Genomic DNA, 17,650 nt, shown 5'->3' with positions numbered 1-17,650 from the left:
GCTTGTGGTAGCGCTGCGGGCGCGTGCTGTCGAAAGAAACCCAGTTGCTACAAGCGCCCCTTGCCGCCGATAGTGCCTGTCTGCCCAGGACAGGTAGAGGGCGAAGAATCGCTCGGTGCTTGTGTTTCCGTTTGCCTGTTCTCTTGCACCAACACGGTCCACATGCAAACTACAGCAGTATGGGGCGCGCCGTGACAGGTGCCACGCAGCGTCCTTGTGAGAGGAGGGAAGTGGTGTGTGTGTGTGTGTGTGTGGCCGTTGTAGAGGTGGAAACACACACACACACACAAAGAAAAGAATACCAAGACAGCAAAAGAGAGACGATTCACTTGCGCAAGTCAGCGGAGGAGACATGATGGCAACGCAAGCCGGCATCTTTGCATGATAAGCTAAGCGCCGCAACTGGGCACCTGCTCCGACTCGCGTAGTTCGAGCATCATGACAGCCTGCACCAAACTAGTGACGGACTCCTTCCCTGAACTATTTGCGTCAGCTACACTTCGCGTTTCTTGTCGAGGATGGTGTGGAGACGGATCAGGGCTACGCTTCCAACTCGGCACACGTCCCATGAAGACATCGTCGGACAATCTGACACACCTGCGCAACCTCATCGGCAGCGGTTAAGCGCAGTCACCGCCTTTCACTGCTCAGTTCCTAAAGAAGACAATGGGCTCATCGAGCGTGGTGGCGCCGAGGAAGGGGATTGTGTGGGCAAAGTCCTGTGGAACGTATCGCGACGGTGAGGGCATATCACGGTCAAGCAGTCCGTACGTGGCGAACAAGGACGCCACGAGAGAGCCGTTGTAGAGGTGAAAGTGTGTCACCGGTTCCACGAACTTGGCGAGATGCTGCCGCATCACCTCCATCTCCTGCAAGGAAGTTTGCTGTGCCTCAATCGCCCGCCGCGACTGTCGCCGCTGCAGCATGGAGCGTATCTTGCACCGCTGCTCGTGCATGCGGACACAGAACTCGTAGTACTTGTGCTCGTTGCCCCCACGCATGCTTGCCGAGAAAAGGAACCACGGCTCCACGGAGATCATCTCCACCTCCTTGCGAAAGAGATCTGCGATAGCAGGGCTAGGCGATGCTACGCCTTCGTCCCGGTGCAGCTTCCGAACCGCCGCACCGCGAGGGCAGCGCGCTTCCAGAAACGCGTCCAAGGGCTGCTCATGCACGCCGTGGAAGTCTACGTAGAGGATGTGTGGCGTGCCATTTCTCACCGATGAAATGACGCCAACATCGTCCCAGCACGACTTGAGCAGCACCTTAGAGAGCCAGCTGTACACAACGTGGCTCCAGGTGGGTAGTGTGTACCACCGGTTGCACACCGCAATAACATCCCCGACCTCGAACTTGCTCGGCGGCACCGGGGTGACGTCCCAGGTGGCGCGGTAGTAGAGATCACGTGCCTCTACCACGATAAGAAGAGAAAGCGGCAGCGCTTGACAAATCGCCTTGGCGTGCAGCTTCAGCCACGCCTTGAAAGGGATCGTTGGTGTCACGCTAGACATTGCACCTGAACATGAGAGCGAGTGAAAAAAAATCCGAAAAAGACCGCAAGAGAAAAAGTGCACAGGGCAATCGCGACGGACGATAGGAGCGACGCACGGAAGAAGAAATTCACACGCTCTCACAGATCGACAGACACGCACGACTGGCTAATCCGTGAGATGAGCTGGCACCGCGTTTCCCTGTCTGTCTCTCTCGCAGTCGGACTCCACACTCCTCTCTGCGCCGCTGAGTGGCGCTTGCGTGTTTCTCGTTTCTTTTCCTTCCCATGTACGATGTCGTGGGCTCGTGTGCATGCGCGGGTACCGGAGGACGAGGGTGCAACGGAATCGTGAAGAAGTATGAGAATAATACAAAAAGGCAAAATGATGAAGGTGAAGAGAGAAATAGGAACGTGGAGTGAAGAAACACAAACGGTGGGCGGAGACGGAGAAGTTGCGTGCGTACATGAGCGACCGGCTCAATGTCTCTCACGTAATGCACGGATGGGTGGGACAAGCAGCGTGAAACATATCCGACGGTGCTGCTCGTGCCCAGTGCCAGTGGGACCATACAGCAATCGAGGCTCAACACGACCATCATAGGACTCTTTCCTTTAGCGTCCCTCCTATGCCAACGGGCCCTCATGTCTTCGTTTTCGTTTTGCGCCATCAATCTCTTCTCTCGCCAACACAGCGGAACATGCGCGCATGAGCAGATCCGCAAAAAAAAAGACGAAACAAAAAAAATGGGGAAAGGACGAGCGAATACATGGGAGAAAAAACGCGAGCGAGCGAGAGCGTTTGTGCGACAGCTGGCAGCAGGAGCACAGACGTACATCACCCGTACCGGTACAAGTGGTGCAAGTAGCAAAACAGCAATCAAAAATAAGATGATGCTAACAAACAAGCGAAAAAAAAAACAACAACAGCAAGGAACAGAAGGGATAGAATGCGGCCATTGCCTTTCGATGATCGGCATACACGTCCGAGGCTCAACTCAGATGCGCCTTGCACTTGTTTTCCGACTTGCGTTCAGTTAGCCGGCGGTGCTTGTGATGGCCGGCGGCGCGCTGTAGCTCATCCGAGAGAGGCTCTGCAGCTCGCGGGACATTTTGTCTATGATTCTCTGGCACTCGTCCCGCTCGTCGCGCAGGCGCTGCCGCTCTCGCTCGTGTGCGTCGAGGATGCGGCGCCGTTCAGCGTCCCGCTCATCCTGCACGATTGCCAAGCGCATCTCCATGATCTGAAGGTCTGCTTTCATGGCGGCAACTTTGGCCTCGAGCTGGCCAATCTTGCGTTCACTGGCGGGCCACGATGGGTCACGTTGAGGTGTGCCTGCCAATGCGCCGACAGGCGGAGACGCCGACGGCAGTGAAGCGTCTTTGACGGACTCTTTCGCTTGAAGTCGAAGGGACGCAATATCTTCCTTCAGGCGCTGCTCCTCCGCCTTCCACGCTGCCTTGGCGGCATGGTAGTCCGACAGTTGTTTCTTCATATCTGCGCGCGTCTTCTCGCAATGGGTGCAGGTGGATGGGCCCGCCGCAGATGGCGCAATCGGCGACGCAGACGCTACTTTCTCCAGTTGGGAGACTTGCCTTTTCAGCCTCTGATTCCGCGCCTGCTCTTGCAGAACGCGTTCCTGTGCGTAGGCAAGCTCCTTCTGGAGCTGTGCCCTCTCCTCCATCCACGAGTCGTCTGGCTGCACAACCGGCGTTGGTGCGCTCGCCGCCGCAGCTGCGGCAGCAGCCGCATCGCGCTCGCGCAGCTGCATTTGTAAAGTATCCCGCTCCCTCTCAACGCTTCGCAGTGCCTCTTCGATTGCCCGCGCACGGTTGCTGTGCTGGTGTAGGTTCTCCAGTCGGAAAGGCGCGACGTTGCTTGTTGGCCCCTGCTGTCGCACAGTGGGCTGGCTGATTGACGGACATCCGTCTAGTGCCTCCGTGCCGCCTAAGCCATCCCAGTGATGGAGCAGATTCTTTGCTTGGGTCTGAATGCTGTGCAACAGTTGCGCCAGTCTCTCTTGGTTTTGCAGAAGAGAGGCACTGAGAGCAATGGCACGATGCGTGGCTGGATGCACTGGCGCCTCTGCGTCGGCATGCGGCCGCCAAAGGGAAGAGTTACCGTGCAGCCCTATACCACCGCCCGACAGTCGCTCGCCTCTCTGTTTCTGTCGCAGAGCCGTCTGAAGCAGCCTCTTCGTTTCGCTGGGAAGACGCGGTTTGCCAAGAAGGTCCTCGAGGAGGTCTTTCGAAGACCCTACAGCTGTGGAGTTCTCTTCCGGGGACGCCCCGACGCTGCGTGCGTCGCCGCTGCTACCGGCGGAATCTTTCAACACTGGGAGAAGCACCTCTCTGTGAAGAGCTATGTGGTACTCCAGCAGCTTGTTGATGACGTCCTCGAGGCCAGTGGCAAGCTCGCGCAGGCCGTGTGCCTCCTGCACCGCCTTGTAACGCTCCTGCTCCGCAAAAACGACCTCGTTGATTAGCTCGGCCAAGTGGTACTCCCGCTTGCGCAGGAGATACTGCAGATGGACGACATCGCCTTTCTGATGATCGTCAATAGCTGCGAGTGACATGGCATGTGCGTGTGTGTGCGTGTGGGTATCTAGGCAGCGAGCGGGTGCTGCGCATCGCACCGGATGGATGCAAGGAAGCGCTTTTCGCCCCGCTGTACTCGCAGCGCTCTTTGCGTACCTTTTTCGTTGCCTCGCCTTTCAACTCTGCACAACCTGGCAAGGAGGAGAGGATGAAGGGCTAGCGGCAGAGGAAGGGTCGAGGCCAGAGCGTCCGTGGGCGGGGATGCGTGAAAGACGCGCGCGTTTCGTGTAGCGCTACAGCGTCGGGGAGGAAGAGAGGGAGAATAGCAGAAGCGCACAAGTGGTGGTGTAGGAACGACAATAGCAACAGCACATAAACTGCACTGGCGCACGCGCATTGTGCCTTATCCAGAGAGAGAGACACACACCTACACACACACACATATATATATATATACACACAACGGACAGATGCCAGTGCTCAAGCAAGCCGATCCCCACGAAAGACAGACCGTCAGAGCAACACGTGCTGCTTGTGGTGTTCCTACAAGGTCGCCTCCCCATCCCGCATCGTTTTCTGCCCCTCCCCCTTCCCCTCCAAAAAAAAAAATCCATCAGAAAGGCGAAGAAACCCGACGACACAGAGGAATGGACTGGGGGAGGGTGTGTGCGTGTGTGGAGGCGACTTCGCACGAACAGCACACCCATACAAGAACCCGCACGGCGGCTTTCAGCGCGAAAATTGCGCTGGCTTTTACGATGGCAGCGTGCACTCAAGACGACGGCGATGCATGGTACGCTCGCCACCGAAGCAGATGGTCAATGACTACGCAAAACGTCCGTTTCGCGCCACCGGGAGAGAGATGATCTCAGAGCCGAAAAATATCTGTGAAGTAAACCCTTTAAACACACACACACAAACTGTGACAAAAGACGAACCGTAAGGGGAGCACAGCCATTAGAATTGGAAGAGGGCCTCGCCAGCCTTCACTACATCACCTGCGCGCTTGAGCGGCTTGCAGCTCTTAGGTACATCCATTACCAGCACGACAGATGATCCCCAGTTGAACGTCGCCAGTCGCTCACCGCGCGCCACAACTGGCTTCGACGCGTACGGCGAGTGCACGGCGTAGGCTGGCGGGTCGAGGTAGTTTGTGCGAACGCGCTTGTCCATGTAGAGCGTGATGCGTCCGGTGAGAGTGCTGCCAACTAGGGCCATGTAAACCGGGAGCCGTGCCTTGTCGCTAGACCTCCCTTGTAGTACGAGGCGCTCGTTGAGGGTGAGAACGGCAGGGATCCAATGATAGCCGGCCGCGGTCGTCGGTAGCAGGGAGCCGGGCACGTAGATGCTCTTCTCGCACGCAAATGATAGTGGTGCGATGACATGATGAAAGTCCTTGTTGCGCATGTGAAGCACCACGGCCACTCGGCGGTGCGTGTCCGTGCCCAGCGGCGGAGGAGTTTCCTGCAAGAGGGAGCGCATGCCGTAGGTAAGTCCTTTCACTTGCACAAGCGAGGTGCTCTCCACATTCGTGTTCACTGCCAACACTTGGCCGTCACACGGGGCGACAACAGAGGCCGCCGCATCTACTGGGCGTGCCTTTGGCGTCCAGTCGCGGACGTAAAACTGCTGAAAGGTCTCGAAGTTGGTCTTCTGCACCGACTCCGACATGTCAAGTGCGTACCAGTAAACCACAGCCTGCGCAAACCAGTTGTGCACCCACGCCGGTACGGATTCGTTTTCTACAAGCCGGCCGACGACGTTAGAGAAGAGGTTGAAGGGCATGTAGCGCAGGAAGTCGACCATGTCGCTGGAGCACAGGCAGTTTCCATCTTCCGGATTCCTAGACGCTTCCCACGCAGCGAGTTGATAGCGCAGCGTGAGGTAACAACCAAACGCGCCGATGCCACCGAGGAAAAGGCGGTTGTACAGCCACCGACGAGACGGGTTCGAGAGACGGATGCCGCGATTGCTTTTGTAAAAGCGCAACGGAGCCGTGATGCGGAATAGCTCCATTGCTGTGCAGCGCTGCGACTGTGGGAGGGTGCGTCTTGCAACACTCAAGAGCTTCGTGTGCGCACGGAAACATAAACAGTGCTACGTGCCTTTTTATCCGCCACCCCTCCGGTGTCGGTGCCTAAGCAGCGGTGGAACAGCAGCGAGCGACTGGGACAAGAAAGCACACGATGGGAGCCGAGAAGGAGATGGGCAGAAGGGCGCTGAGAGAGTGGAGGGGCGGGTGGCGAAGGAGGGCCGACATTAAGATACGCCCCCTCCCCACCCCCCAGAAAAAAAAAACAAAGATCAGGGGTGATAGAGCGTGAAACATGAGGTCTGTCTACATAGGCGTGCGTGGCGTCCCATGTGAAGGTTTGCGGGGCCCGTGCTTGCCAGCGGGCGGCGCGGTTTGCCGCTCAGCACACAGTCGGGTGTTCGTGCTTCCAGGCGGCAATCAGTACAGCACTGATCCCTCACAGAGAGGGTTCTTTACACGAACTGGGGACTACAGGGGGGGAGAAAAACGAAGCGGTCTCGATGCAGATGGCTATATAGTCGACGTCCCTCCACACTGCCAGCAAGCTAAATGCTGACATCTGCCGCTCTTGCTCGAATCATTATTGTTTTTCCGTTGTGTTATACGCGGAGGCATGTCCTCCCTCTCCTCATCGGAGACACGATCACAGAGAGAGAGAGGGAGAGACCAACCACATCACCACCGCGTCAAAGTTTTTAGGGACGCCGATTCACTTGTGCGGCTGCGACGATGGCGATGAAGGGTGTGAGGGAGTTCCACTTGAGTAGGTCGGAATAAAGTCCGCCTCCGAGAATGACAGCTGTGTACTCTTCCACCCACTCGACGCGAACACCGACCCTTTCGGCTTCGGTGGGCGTTTTGCAGCAGCGATTGATGCGGCACTAGACGTCTCCCCAGCAGGCGCAGCATCACCGCTACTGTCTCCAGCTCCGCCGCTTTCGTGTGGCGATGCGTGGCTAGATGACGGTGCCTGACGATGCAGGGGCGTTTCTTGCATGAGCGGGTTCGCACCTCGTGCATAGCGGCTGCCATGGGCAGGTGCAGCGCCGGAGTACGCAAAAGCGGTGCACTGCTGCCCCTGCAAGCGGTTAGAAGACGATGCGCCGCGGCCACGACCACTGAAGTCTGGCTTTGACTGCTTAGTAGGGGCCTTAGCGAAAAGGTCTTGATACTCGTCGACTTGCGGGTTCAGTAGATGGCTCAGATAGGGAAACTGAGCGGTCATACTCGTCTTCAATACATCAGCCGCTGCATCACTGGCCTTCACAGTCACGCCGGCAGCCGCCGGCTTCTCTGCCGGCGCCACAGCCGCCACGATACGCTCTCGTAGTGTTGCAGCGCGACCGCTGACCGCTGTCTGAGGTACCGTTGCGCTTCGGCGAGGCGTTACGGCGGCTATCTCCTCTGCTGAGGGGAAGCCGAGCCAGCGCCGAATGACGGCAGAGCGCAAGAGCAGCGGTTGCAGCAGGCCCACCGCATTCATGCCAACTAGGTAGAGACACACCCCAGAGCGGAATGACGACAGAACGGGAATAACGCACAGGCACCCCAGCCGCGCGCCCCAAATCACGTTTCGCATCCAGCCTGTCTTGATCTCTTTCGACAAGGAGAGCTCGAAGTTGAGCAGCGTGATGACACACGTGAGAGTGGGAAGGACGGCAAACGGGTCAGGTAGCGTCAGGGCAGTGCACCACAGGTACGAGGAGGTTCCTACGTCGAGGGAGGCATTCTCGCACAGCGCGGAGACTTGATAGAGTCCCGTCATGATCACCGGCGCCATGCCAACAGACGCAATGCACTTGAGGTTCGAGGTGTGATACTTGCCAAACACCGCGCGGCGGTGGCTCTTGAGCACGCTCGCCGCAATCTGCACTTCCATGGCGGAGGCCAAGTCATTGAAGTAGACGCGATTGAAATCCTCTTGAGGTTTCTTCAGCTCCGGCAGAGCCAGCCGCATCCGCTCCCCTGCTCGCTCCCCGTAGAGCGAGAAGAAGAGGGTGCACAGGCGTGTGAGGGCGCCAGCGAGAAGAAGGAGCGTGCCCGCCTCCATGCCTAGTGCCTGCTGACATGAGAGAAACATCTGCGTAAACAGAGAAGGGTCAGCGGAGGCGATGTGTGCCTTCGCAACCGCGGCCGCGCTTCCATCCACCGTGCCGAACCACTTGCTGTTCCACAGGCGTTCCATGAAGTCCAGGTACGTCTGGGGAGCGCCTTGAGGCGGCGCCAGAACACCGGCGACAGAGCTCACTGGTGAAGTGGCAGGGCCGCTATGGTAGTGCCGACAGGTCATGACTGGGGTTTGTCCAATGCAAGGCAAACTTGACAAAGGCGGCAGCCGCGCCTTCGGTGACCCGAACAGCCGCGGCGCGCGGTAACAGCGGATCATTCTCCGTACAATCTTGGCCTACGAGGCTGCCCACACCGCCGGTTGCCCACTGAGCGCGACGAGAACGAAATCAGAAACAGGGGAAGGGGAGCGGTGGAAGGGGGTTATGCAGAGGAGAGACTTACGCCAAGGGGCACAGGGAGACGGAGTGCCGGCGCTAGAGGGAGGAGGAGAGGGCAGACTGCATCGGACAGCGTGAAGCGAGAGGCGTGCTCGGGGGAAAGCTCCGAAGAGGCACAGCGTTGCCACGAGTTACTCACACTTTAGCACATACACACACACGGTAGAAGGTCGAGAAAGAGAAAAGAGGCGACGGACGCCGTCACGAGGCAGACAATGCCACAACGGACATCGAACGCACATGCGCACCCATGCATCCACCGCCCAAGGAAAGGTATGTATAATGCAGAAGAGAAGACGAAGAAGCAGGGTTCAGAGGTCCTTGACGTGTCTCCTCATCAGCATGACAGAGATACTCAGCCAAGACAAAAGGAGTGCACGCAGACACGGCAGCTTGCTTGCTGGGTGTCTGCCGCAGCTACCTCTTTTTTCCGTTTCTACACGGTCATAACAGGCCGCAGAAGCCGGTCTAGCTTACGCTGGAGCGCAGCCGTCTTGAGCTTGAGAAAGCCCTCGGTTACAGAGTTGTCCACCGACACGAGCGACACAACTGCCGTGTCCGCCACAGACATGGCGCAGATCTTCTTGTCCGGGAAGATCACCATCATCTGCTCGAGCGATTCGGTCTCCAGCTCCAGGTTGAACTTGTTCACTGCAAGGTCGCTGCGAGCGTATGCGCGCCACATGTTCGCCGTGGCTGCGACCACTGGCGCGTACATCATATCCTTCTGCGCAGCGGAGCCGGCAAAAGCGGTCGCAATGGCATTGCCGGAGGCATCCAGCAACAGCACCATGAGAACGCCGTCGCCGACGGCGCTGCTCACGACACCGTTGAGGTCAGATGCGCATAGCATCTTTACGCAAGGCTTTCAAGTGAGGTGGCGTATCTTACACGACGGTCGTGGTTGCTGCTGCGCTGGATACGCTCACGTCCGCACAAGGGATAAGAAGAAAGGGCAAAAGGGCGTTCTGAAATCGATGGCCGACGAAGGAGCAAGAGAAACAAAAGGAGCAGATGAGAAATAGAGAGACGGCTGATCAAATACGAGGCGCAGATGCAAGCACATTTCATGCTGATGAAAGACACGGAGAGAAGACACCCGTGCATTGTGGGAGAGGTGCGTGCAGGCAGACGTGTACCCCGATGTGGCAAGGTGCACAGACACGAAAGAAAAAGAAAACACGACAGCAGAAGAAGGAAAGTCGTTGGAGACTCTTCGTGAGCGTCGATAGAGGGCCTCTCGCTTTCATTGACGCCTTTCTCGCGATTCCGCAGCAGTGGTGCTGTTTGCTTTCAAAACTGGCTTGGGATTGTGGCAGTCCTCCCAGGTAGGGCAGGCGTGAAAAAGACGAACGGCGTCTACCTCTGAAAGCGGCGTTGTACCGCATTCTTGCCGGTTTGCACATCGTAGCGGAGGAGAAAGGCGTCGGTGCCGGCTCCAAAGACAACTCGTATGCTCGTCGCGCCTGCTCCTCAGAAGAAGCGAGAGGCGCCAGGGCGCTCTTCAACCTTCGTCCTCTTCAGAGCCGCCTCGCCGCCTGGGGGCCCAAGCTGATCTGCCGCAGTTCTGCTGACGGTGGCTGATCTATGGGCTGGACAGTAGAGCACAAATGTCTGCACATTAATCGACGCCCGCGCTTTTACCGCGCAAGGGACGTGAAAGCTCAGCTGACACGTTGGCCAGGCGCAGCCGACCCCCGCTCCTGGTTGGCGGCACCACGCGCACTTGATAAGGCGAGCTCGGTGCGCCGCGTCTGCAATGCCTTTCAGTGTGCCGAGTTCGATGTCGTAGAAGACCTCTGGACACCAGAGGGCACACGCCGTGTGATACGCGATGCCGTCAGAGAAGCAGAGTGGAAGTGTCTCGTGAGCATTCCCGCAGTTCGCACCGATGCCGCAGAAGACGCAGAAGGATGGGTGCACCTTGTCACTTGCGTTATGGGGCACAATCAGCGCCACGGTCGACCCGCTTGCGGTGATGCTCTCGTCTCCTTCCCGGTGGTAGAGCATGCACCTTGCCGCGAGCAGTGGGTCGGCGCATCCGCCGGCTTCTCTCGTGTCATATGCGTCGGCCTTTTGCACCTTTGCCAGACTCATTGGCGTTGGCGGAAAAGAGTTCGTCCTGCTTGATCGTTCCGCTGCGGCCTCCGTTGAATAGCAGCTGCCTCGAGGAGCAAAGGCAGAGGAGGAAGCAGCCAAAGGACTGCGTGGGGTGCGCTGGGAGCCGCCAAGGACGTCGTCCACTGCGGACACCAGCTGCGAAAGCGTAGGCGACTTTTCCAAAATCGACGGTGGCGGTTCACGGGTCCCCGCACCGTCTAGCCTTGCCGCACGCATCAGATGGCGCCGTGTGGCAGGCCTGCTCTCCACCGGTGTGTCGTACGCTTCGTCGTCGGACGACTCCTGTCGAGTCACCGATGAGGTGGCGGGAGTCGCGCGCGGATGTGACACCGGCGTCTGGTCCTCCGTGTCGCCTCCCTCCCAGTTGTCTTCAGTGGCGACATTAGCGGCCTGTTGGACAGACGACAGTGCTGCATGAGGTTTGTCCACGGCTGCGCCGAGGAACAGCGTTGGCTGCGCCGCGTACTCCTCCAGCTCTCCGGCCCTGAGGAGCCCGTCCACTTCATTCTGTAGGGGCGGCGCTGCCCCAGAAGCGACGATCGCCACTGTCGCTGGCCTCGACACGCGCTGGCGCAGCGCCAGCGCATCTACGAGACGGCTGCTTTCATGTGAGTCTGAGCCTTGTGAGGCTTCGATGAGAGGGGCCGAGAAGTATGTCACCGGGCCAAAGGTCACTCGCTTCACTGGCTTGACTGCCCTCGACATGGTGCCGACGGAGGCACATCAATATGTGAGTACGTGAATGCTCACGACAGCGATAAAAGATGCAATCCGCCGGTGCAATTGCCGTTGGGCATGCTCATGTAAATGAGGCAGAGGCGCACGTTCTTGCATGCATCTATGAGTATATATGTATATATATATGGTTGAAAGTTGTTGGTAAGCGTATGCGTTTGTGTAGCGCCCACTCCCTTCTCCGGTTTCTGCGGATAAGAGCAGACTGCAGGGGGCCACTCGGCTACTTAGCTTTCTCTGAGCGCGGCGCGAAAAAAAAAGCAGTGGCATGAATAAAGGAAGAAGAGGAGGGAGCGTACACATCTTCGGGTGTATGCTAGTCCTTTAGCACGCTGCACAGGGTAGCCAGCTGCCGACGAGCAACCCGGGAAGGGGCGAGTCTTGCGAAGGCAAGGTGACTTTAAGGTGCCGCAGTTGATGTTAACGACACACACACACACACGAGCCGTGAGGGGGTGGTGGAGGCCGAGTTACGTTCCAGTAGATGATTGAAGGGTAAAGGCAGCTGGAAGAGGCGAAAGGGGGGACTCTCTGTCTCTGTTTCACGAACCAAGTGAAAAAAAAAAAGAAATGGCACTCGCGTATTGCAGACGCAAAACGTTTCACTACAGCACCACTCAGTATGGCTGCATCTTCTCTGTCCTGTTGTGCTGCTACGGCGCATTCCTACGCTTCCACGTACCATGCGGCAAGGAAAAAAGGGAAGAGGAAGCCAGAACCGAATATCAGGAGAGCCACCGGCCGCCACAGATGCGTGCCGGACACTAAAAACGTTGCGAGCGTGGGAAAGGAAGAAAAGAGACGAAACACGAAAGAGAACAAAAAAAATAAGGAAAAGATGCGCGATGGTCGCGAACGCAACATCTGTGTAAACACACGCACGCTGTCACACACACACACACACATACGTGTATGCATATATATATATTAGGGGAAGTAAAAAGGCAAGCAAAAGTAGGACAGGAGAAAGTAGAAGGACGGGAGAGGGACCTCACACACGTGCAGCACAGCGAGGGACGTCGTTCGTGCTCCATCTCTCTCTCTGGGCGTGCTTGCACTCAGGCGCGCATCGCTATCTGAGGCACTGCCTCGCCACCTTTCGAGCCATCCGCTTTCCGTTTACGTCAATTATACACACTGCCGACAACATTTTTTTTTTTCGTTTTCGCATGCGTGTGCGTGTGTCTGGTCTAGGCGGACGCGGTGTACAGCTTCCACTGATCCTTCACCACCTTTGACGTGATTGGCCACAGCCGCTGCTGCTCAGCTTCCTGGAGGTGCTTGAAGCCCTGAATCGTCCCGGCACACTTGGGTGAGCCGCAGAGGCACACAAATGGCGTGTTCATGTCCCATTCCGTTGTCGTGTAGTTGAAGGCGATCATCTCATCCCTCGCGATGTCACGGATCGACACAAAGTCAAAGGTGCCCTCGCCAGACTCGCCGACGCGCACCTCGACATTCGGATCGCAATGGTGGGCGATACACTCTGCAGCGTCGCCGAAGAGCAGGTGCCGATGAACGCCAACACAGATGGTGTACATGGTGGGAAAGGGTATCACAAGTCCGGTGCAGTGGAATAGCCTTGTCCCAGCTGGGATGTCTTTGCGCGCGTAGGCGGTCTGGCCCATGTCACCGTTGGGCCGCACCACGAGAGCGTCCTGCGAACTCTTCACAATCCAGCCGTCCCACATTGCGTGAGCACGCACCGGCGGCTCGCAGAGGTAGAGGCACTCCTGCTTGACTGACTCGTCCATAAACTTGAACCCCTTGCAGGCGTCGTCGAAGGTGTGCGGGAAAATCGCCGTCATGTCGTACACGAAGAAGTTCATGTTCACCGAGAGCTGCTCGTCGGAAGCCACGGGGCGGCTGGCGATGAGGCGCCCCTCGACCAGTACACAGTTGTACCGGTCGGTGTCGTGCGGCACCACGTAGTGACGCCCGACACATATCTGATTCGGCTGCACATCCAGGTACATTACCTCCAGCAGGATGTCGCCTTTGGCCACCGCACGCGCAGACTTGAGGCGACCATCCGGCGCCGCACGCAGCAGCGTCGCGGGCAGCTGCACGTCCGCGTAAGCAGAGGCCAGAGCCTTGATGGCCGGTGTCGCCTGGCGCTGGAGCAACGCGCGCTGAGCCTGGGAGAGGTGCTTGAAGCCGCGAATCTCGTACAAGCACTGCGGCGAACCGCACAGGCAGCGAAACGGCGTGCTCATGTCCCACTCCGTCGCGTTATAATTGAAGGCGATGAGCTCGCCAGCCTTGATCGGCCGCAGCGCCTGGCACTCGAGCATGTTGTTCATTGCGTCGACACGAACGCGCACGTTGGGGTCGCAGCTGTGCGCGAGACACTGCGCCCCATCCGCAAAGAGCAGATGGCGACCCTCGTCCAACATGATGGTGTCCAGGGTCGGATACGGGATGCACAGCCCCTTCACTTGGAAGAAACAGATGCCTGCTGCGATGTCGACGGCAGCAAACGTCGCTTGGCCCATTTCGCCGTTCGCGTGCACCTCCACAAGCGGACAGCTGCACGGGACTTGGTAGCCATCACGCAGAGCTGCCGCACGCACTGATGGCTCGGTGAGAATCAGCCGTGTCGCCTGCGCCGCCGCGGACAGAGCGGCAAAGCCCTTCACCGTGTGCGGGGCCGCGTCGGCGGCGCACGTGCACGTGAACGGCTCCGCCAGGGTGAAGGCCAGACAGTTCAGATCCAGCGTGATCTCCGTCTGGGCACAGACAGTCCCGATCACGATCACACGCCTTTCCACTATCGCGGCCGTCGGCACGCAGCTGTGCCTCAGCTGCACGCCACCCACAAGCGCGCAGCCGACTCGCAGTTGCACCTGCAAAGCCTCCAAAATGATGAGCCCCTCCTTCAGCTCCTTTGCGGCGCGCACACGTCCGTCTTGGTCGGTGCGCAGCTGCGCCCCGGAGAGCGCCCTCCAGTTGAATGACTGATCTGCCAGCTGGCGCATTGCTGGGGTCAGCATCCACCACAGTCGCTGCCGCTGCTCCCCGGAGAGATACTTCAGGCCGTGAATGCGCCCGAAGCAGGCACCGTCAGCACCACACACGCACGAGAACGGGCTACTCAGGTCCCACTCCGTCGTCAAGTAGTTGAAGGCGACCAACTCCCCCTCCTCAATGTCGCGGAGGGCGAGGCAGTCAAGCGAGCGGCTCTCTGCATCGACCATGATGCGCACGTTTGGTGTACAGCTGTGCGCAAGGCATTGTGCACCGTCGGCAAACTGCAGGTGGCGGCCCCGCTCCAGCTGGATGGTGTACACAGTCGGAAAGGGCAACACAAGCCCGTTCACCTTGAAGAAGCGGGTGCCTTTAGGAATGCTGCGTGCCGCGAAGGTGGCCTGCCCCATCGCCCCGTTCGCCTTCACTGTCACCAAGGGGCACGTGCAGGGAGTCCTGAAGCCGGCAGCAGTCGCCTCTGCGCGCACATCTGGCGCCGTGCACAGCAGAATGCGCTCCTTTTCCTTCTCTGACAGCGCGGCGAAGCCTCCGACGACGTGTGTGCAGTCGGCCCCGTTACAGTGGCATGTGAAGGGTTTTGCCAGCTTGTAGCACAGCTGGTTCACGTTCAGGGTGACAACGGTTCCGGCCGTGCAAGCATCGCTCAACAAAACACGACCCTCCAAGAGAACAGCCGAGGCGTTGCAGGAGTGGGCGAGAAAGATGTCGCCGAAGCATACGTGATCGCCTTCCACGGCGAAGCCCGCCGCCGCCTCGAAGAGCAGCGTGCCCGACGGTAGGTCCTGAGAGAGCGAGAGAGCGCCGCTCATGTCGGCCGGGGCCACAAGCGTGCTGTTGAGCGTGGCCAGGGTGCTTGCCGTCTGCCGAATGCTCTGTGCGAATAGGGACTGCACAGCTCGGGTTGCGGTGCTCCAGAGCTTCAGCTGACCCTCCCGCTTCACGTGACGGAAGCCGGCGATGCGGCCATGGCAGTTGCTGCTGCCGCATGCACAGGTGAATGGCTCACTCATGTCCCACTCCGTCGTCAGGTAGTTGAAAGAGATCAGCTCGTCCGCAGCGATATTGCGCAGCGCGAAGCAATCAAAGCTGCCTGTTTCGGCATTCACAACAACGCGCGTGTTCGGGTCGCAGCTGTGCGCGAGGCACTGCGCCCCGTCTGCAAAGAGCAGGTGCTTCCCCTCACCGAGGTAGATGGTGTACACAGTGGGGAAGGGGAGCACCAGCCCGTGGACGTGGAAGATACGCGTGCCGGCAGCGATGTTGCGACTTGCGAATGTGGCGTTGCCAATGGTTGACGTGCGCCGCACGTCTGCGAAGGCGCTGGACGAGACGATCTCGTAACCGTCCTCGAGCGCTGCCGCCCGCACCGCATTCGGTGCCGAGCTCCACCACAATTGCTTCGTCTTGACAGGAAGCGCCTTGAAGCCTTCGACGTGACCAGTGCAGCTGACCGAGCCGCAGGCACACGGCAGGGCTGGCGAGAGCGTGTAGTAGAGGAGGTTCAGGTTGCAAGTGACCGCATCGCCGACGGAGAGCGGGCGAGACGCGACGACGCGGCCATTCACGAGGACGGTGTTCGCATTACACGAGTGCGACAGGCGCAGCCGCTCAAGCACAAGCTCGCTTTGCTGCAGCTGCGGGGTGCCACAGACCTCGAACAGCACTGTGCCCGCCGCAAGATCGCGCTGTGAGGTCAGGCGGCCCTCTGCCGTCGTGAACAGCGCTGTGCTGCCATTCAAGGCGCCAAAAGTAGCTCCTGAGAGCAGCGGCGAGCGGTGTTTTTCGCACACGGCGGGGCTGCAGTGCGGCAGCAGGTGCTCCTGCTGCTCGCGATCGAGGAAGCGGAATCCCTTGATCAAGCCGTAGCAGCAGTACACGTTGCAGGAGCAGTGAAACACCTTGCTGATTTCCCACTCCGTTGTGAGGTAGTTGTAGGTCAGCTTTTCGTCTGCCTCGATGGCGCGCAGGGCTATGCCGCGGATGTGCACACCGTTGATCTCGAGGCGAACGTTCGGGAGGCAGGAGTGCTGCAGGAACTCGGAGCCGCCTGTGAGCCGCAGATGCAAGTCGCCCGGGAGCTCGACAGTGCTGCGAATCGGGAACGGCAGCGGCACGCCGGTCGTCTCGAAGACGACGTCGCCTTCTTCGTGTTCTTTGGTGCTGACTGCCACCGGCTCGCCAGCCTTCGCCCGCATCACCGTCAGCTGGCCCTCGTCGCTGCCACGCGGGAGGAAGCCGTCGTCGATGGCCTGCTGCCGCACCTGCTCATCGGCGAAGCGGTACAGCTCCTGCTTGGCTTCCTCCTTGAGATAGCGGAAGCCTGGCACAACGGGGCGCTCGAAGGTGTGCGCTGACTTCGCGTTTGGCGTGTGTGTGCCTTCCCTCTCGCTCGCCGACATTGCTGGCGGCATGCTCGACTTTAGCAGGTCGTAGAAGCACAAGTTGAAGTTCACGACGATCTCCGCATCGGCGCTTAAGGGCTTCACGGCGACGAGGAAGTGGCTGATGATGGTGACATTGAAATCATCGCCGTGGCGCACCGTGATGCCGTCCGGCAGCACCAGCTGATTCTCGAAAACAGAGAATGTGCGAGGCAGGGGCAGGACAATGTCCCCCACGACGAATGCAGTGGCGGCCTTCATGCAGACGAGGAAGCGCTGGAAAAAGAATGATGTCGGGTGGGGGAAGGACCACGGTGTTCGTGATTGCTTGCGTGACGCAATATATACTGCCGACTTGTGCACAACGCGCCGTTGATGCCACAGGAAGAAGAAGCGAAAAACGGACGGAGTCGACTCGGGCGCCTGCTTGTGGTTGAGGGCGGCACAGCTAAGAGTATATCTATAGGTGTCTAACAACGTTTTCAGAGAGATGAGTGAGAGGGAGGAAGGAAAAAAGGATGGAAGGCCAGATGCTTTCTCCTTGCCTCTTTCCTCCTTTCTTGTTTGTGCGAGTTGCGGTCTATGATGATGACGGCGATGACGAGACGAGGTCAGCGTCAGAGGCGACAATGAACAAAAACAAAAAAGAGAAGATGCGTTGACCAAGAGGGGGAAGGAGTGAGGAGAGCACAAACAAAAAGACACGGAGGGCCGAAAAGGAAACCGTTAAAAGTATAAAGAACACGCACGCGGGGCGACTGCGTACACGCTTGCGTGCGTGCCTGTGTGTCCTGTGCGTGCTTTCTCTGCTGCTGCTTCTCGCGGTTTGCTCTTCTACTTTGGTGAGGGTGGGCGA

General features: G+C 58.6%; 7 protein-coding genes across 7 annotated transcripts; all 7 read right to left on the bottom strand.

The window, feature by feature from the left end:
- Window positions 1–647: 647 nt before the first annotated feature.
- On the bottom strand, window positions 648–1,511 carry LINJ_35_4680 (conserved hypothetical protein; the record flags this gene model as incomplete). The annotated part of the gene is made up of 1 exon (XM_001469233.1): window positions 648–1,511. The coding sequence occupies one exon, from the start codon at window positions 1,509–1,511 to the stop codon at window positions 648–650; it is 864 nt and encodes a 287-aa protein (XP_001469270.1).
- Window positions 1,512–2,526: 1,015 nt separating this feature from the next.
- Window positions 2,527–4,065, bottom strand: LINJ_35_4670 (conserved hypothetical protein; the record flags this gene model as incomplete). Its single annotated transcript, XM_001469232.1, has 1 exon — window positions 2,527–4,065. The coding sequence occupies one exon, from the start codon at window positions 4,063–4,065 to the stop codon at window positions 2,527–2,529; it is 1,539 nt and encodes a 512-aa protein (XP_001469269.1).
- A 919-nt stretch (window positions 4,066–4,984) lies between these two features.
- LINJ_35_4660 (putative phosphatidylserine decarboxylase) lies at window positions 4,985–6,043 on the bottom strand (the record flags this gene model as incomplete). Its single annotated transcript, XM_001469231.1, has 1 exon — window positions 4,985–6,043. One exon carries the CDS (start codon window positions 6,041–6,043, stop codon window positions 4,985–4,987), a length of 1,059 nt encoding a protein of 352 aa, XP_001469268.1.
- A 728-nt stretch (window positions 6,044–6,771) lies between these two features.
- On the bottom strand, window positions 6,772–8,448 carry LINJ_35_4650 (conserved hypothetical protein; the record flags this gene model as incomplete). Its single annotated transcript, XM_001469230.1, has 1 exon — window positions 6,772–8,448. The coding sequence occupies one exon, from the start codon at window positions 8,446–8,448 to the stop codon at window positions 6,772–6,774; it is 1,677 nt and encodes a 558-aa protein (XP_001469267.1).
- Window positions 8,449–9,005: 557 nt separating this feature from the next.
- On the bottom strand, window positions 9,006–9,422 carry LINJ_35_4640 (conserved hypothetical protein; the record flags this gene model as incomplete). Its single annotated transcript, XM_001469229.1, has 1 exon — window positions 9,006–9,422. One exon carries the CDS (start codon window positions 9,420–9,422, stop codon window positions 9,006–9,008), a length of 417 nt encoding a protein of 138 aa, XP_001469266.1.
- A 620-nt stretch (window positions 9,423–10,042) lies between these two features.
- Window positions 10,043–11,395, bottom strand: LINJ_35_4630 (conserved hypothetical protein; the record flags this gene model as incomplete). Its single annotated transcript, XM_001469228.1, has 1 exon — window positions 10,043–11,395. One exon carries the CDS (start codon window positions 11,393–11,395, stop codon window positions 10,043–10,045), a length of 1,353 nt encoding a protein of 450 aa, XP_001469265.1.
- A 1,220-nt stretch (window positions 11,396–12,615) lies between these two features.
- On the bottom strand, window positions 12,616–17,055 carry LINJ_35_4620 (conserved hypothetical protein; the record flags this gene model as incomplete). The annotated part of the gene is made up of 1 exon (XM_001469227.2): window positions 12,616–17,055. One exon carries the CDS (start codon window positions 17,053–17,055, stop codon window positions 12,616–12,618), a length of 4,440 nt encoding a protein of 1,479 aa, XP_001469264.2.
- Between the last annotated feature and the right edge of the window lie 595 nt (window positions 17,056–17,650).

This window comes from Leishmania infantum, chromosome 35, assembly GCF_000002875.2.
Source record: "Leishmania infantum JPCM5 genome chromosome 35".
NCBI classification, from domain to species: Eukaryota; Euglenozoa; class Kinetoplastea; order Trypanosomatida; family Trypanosomatidae; genus Leishmania; species Leishmania infantum.
The sequence above is the reverse complement of the archived record's forward strand: the minus strand, read 5'-3'. Positions and strand labels throughout refer to the sequence as shown.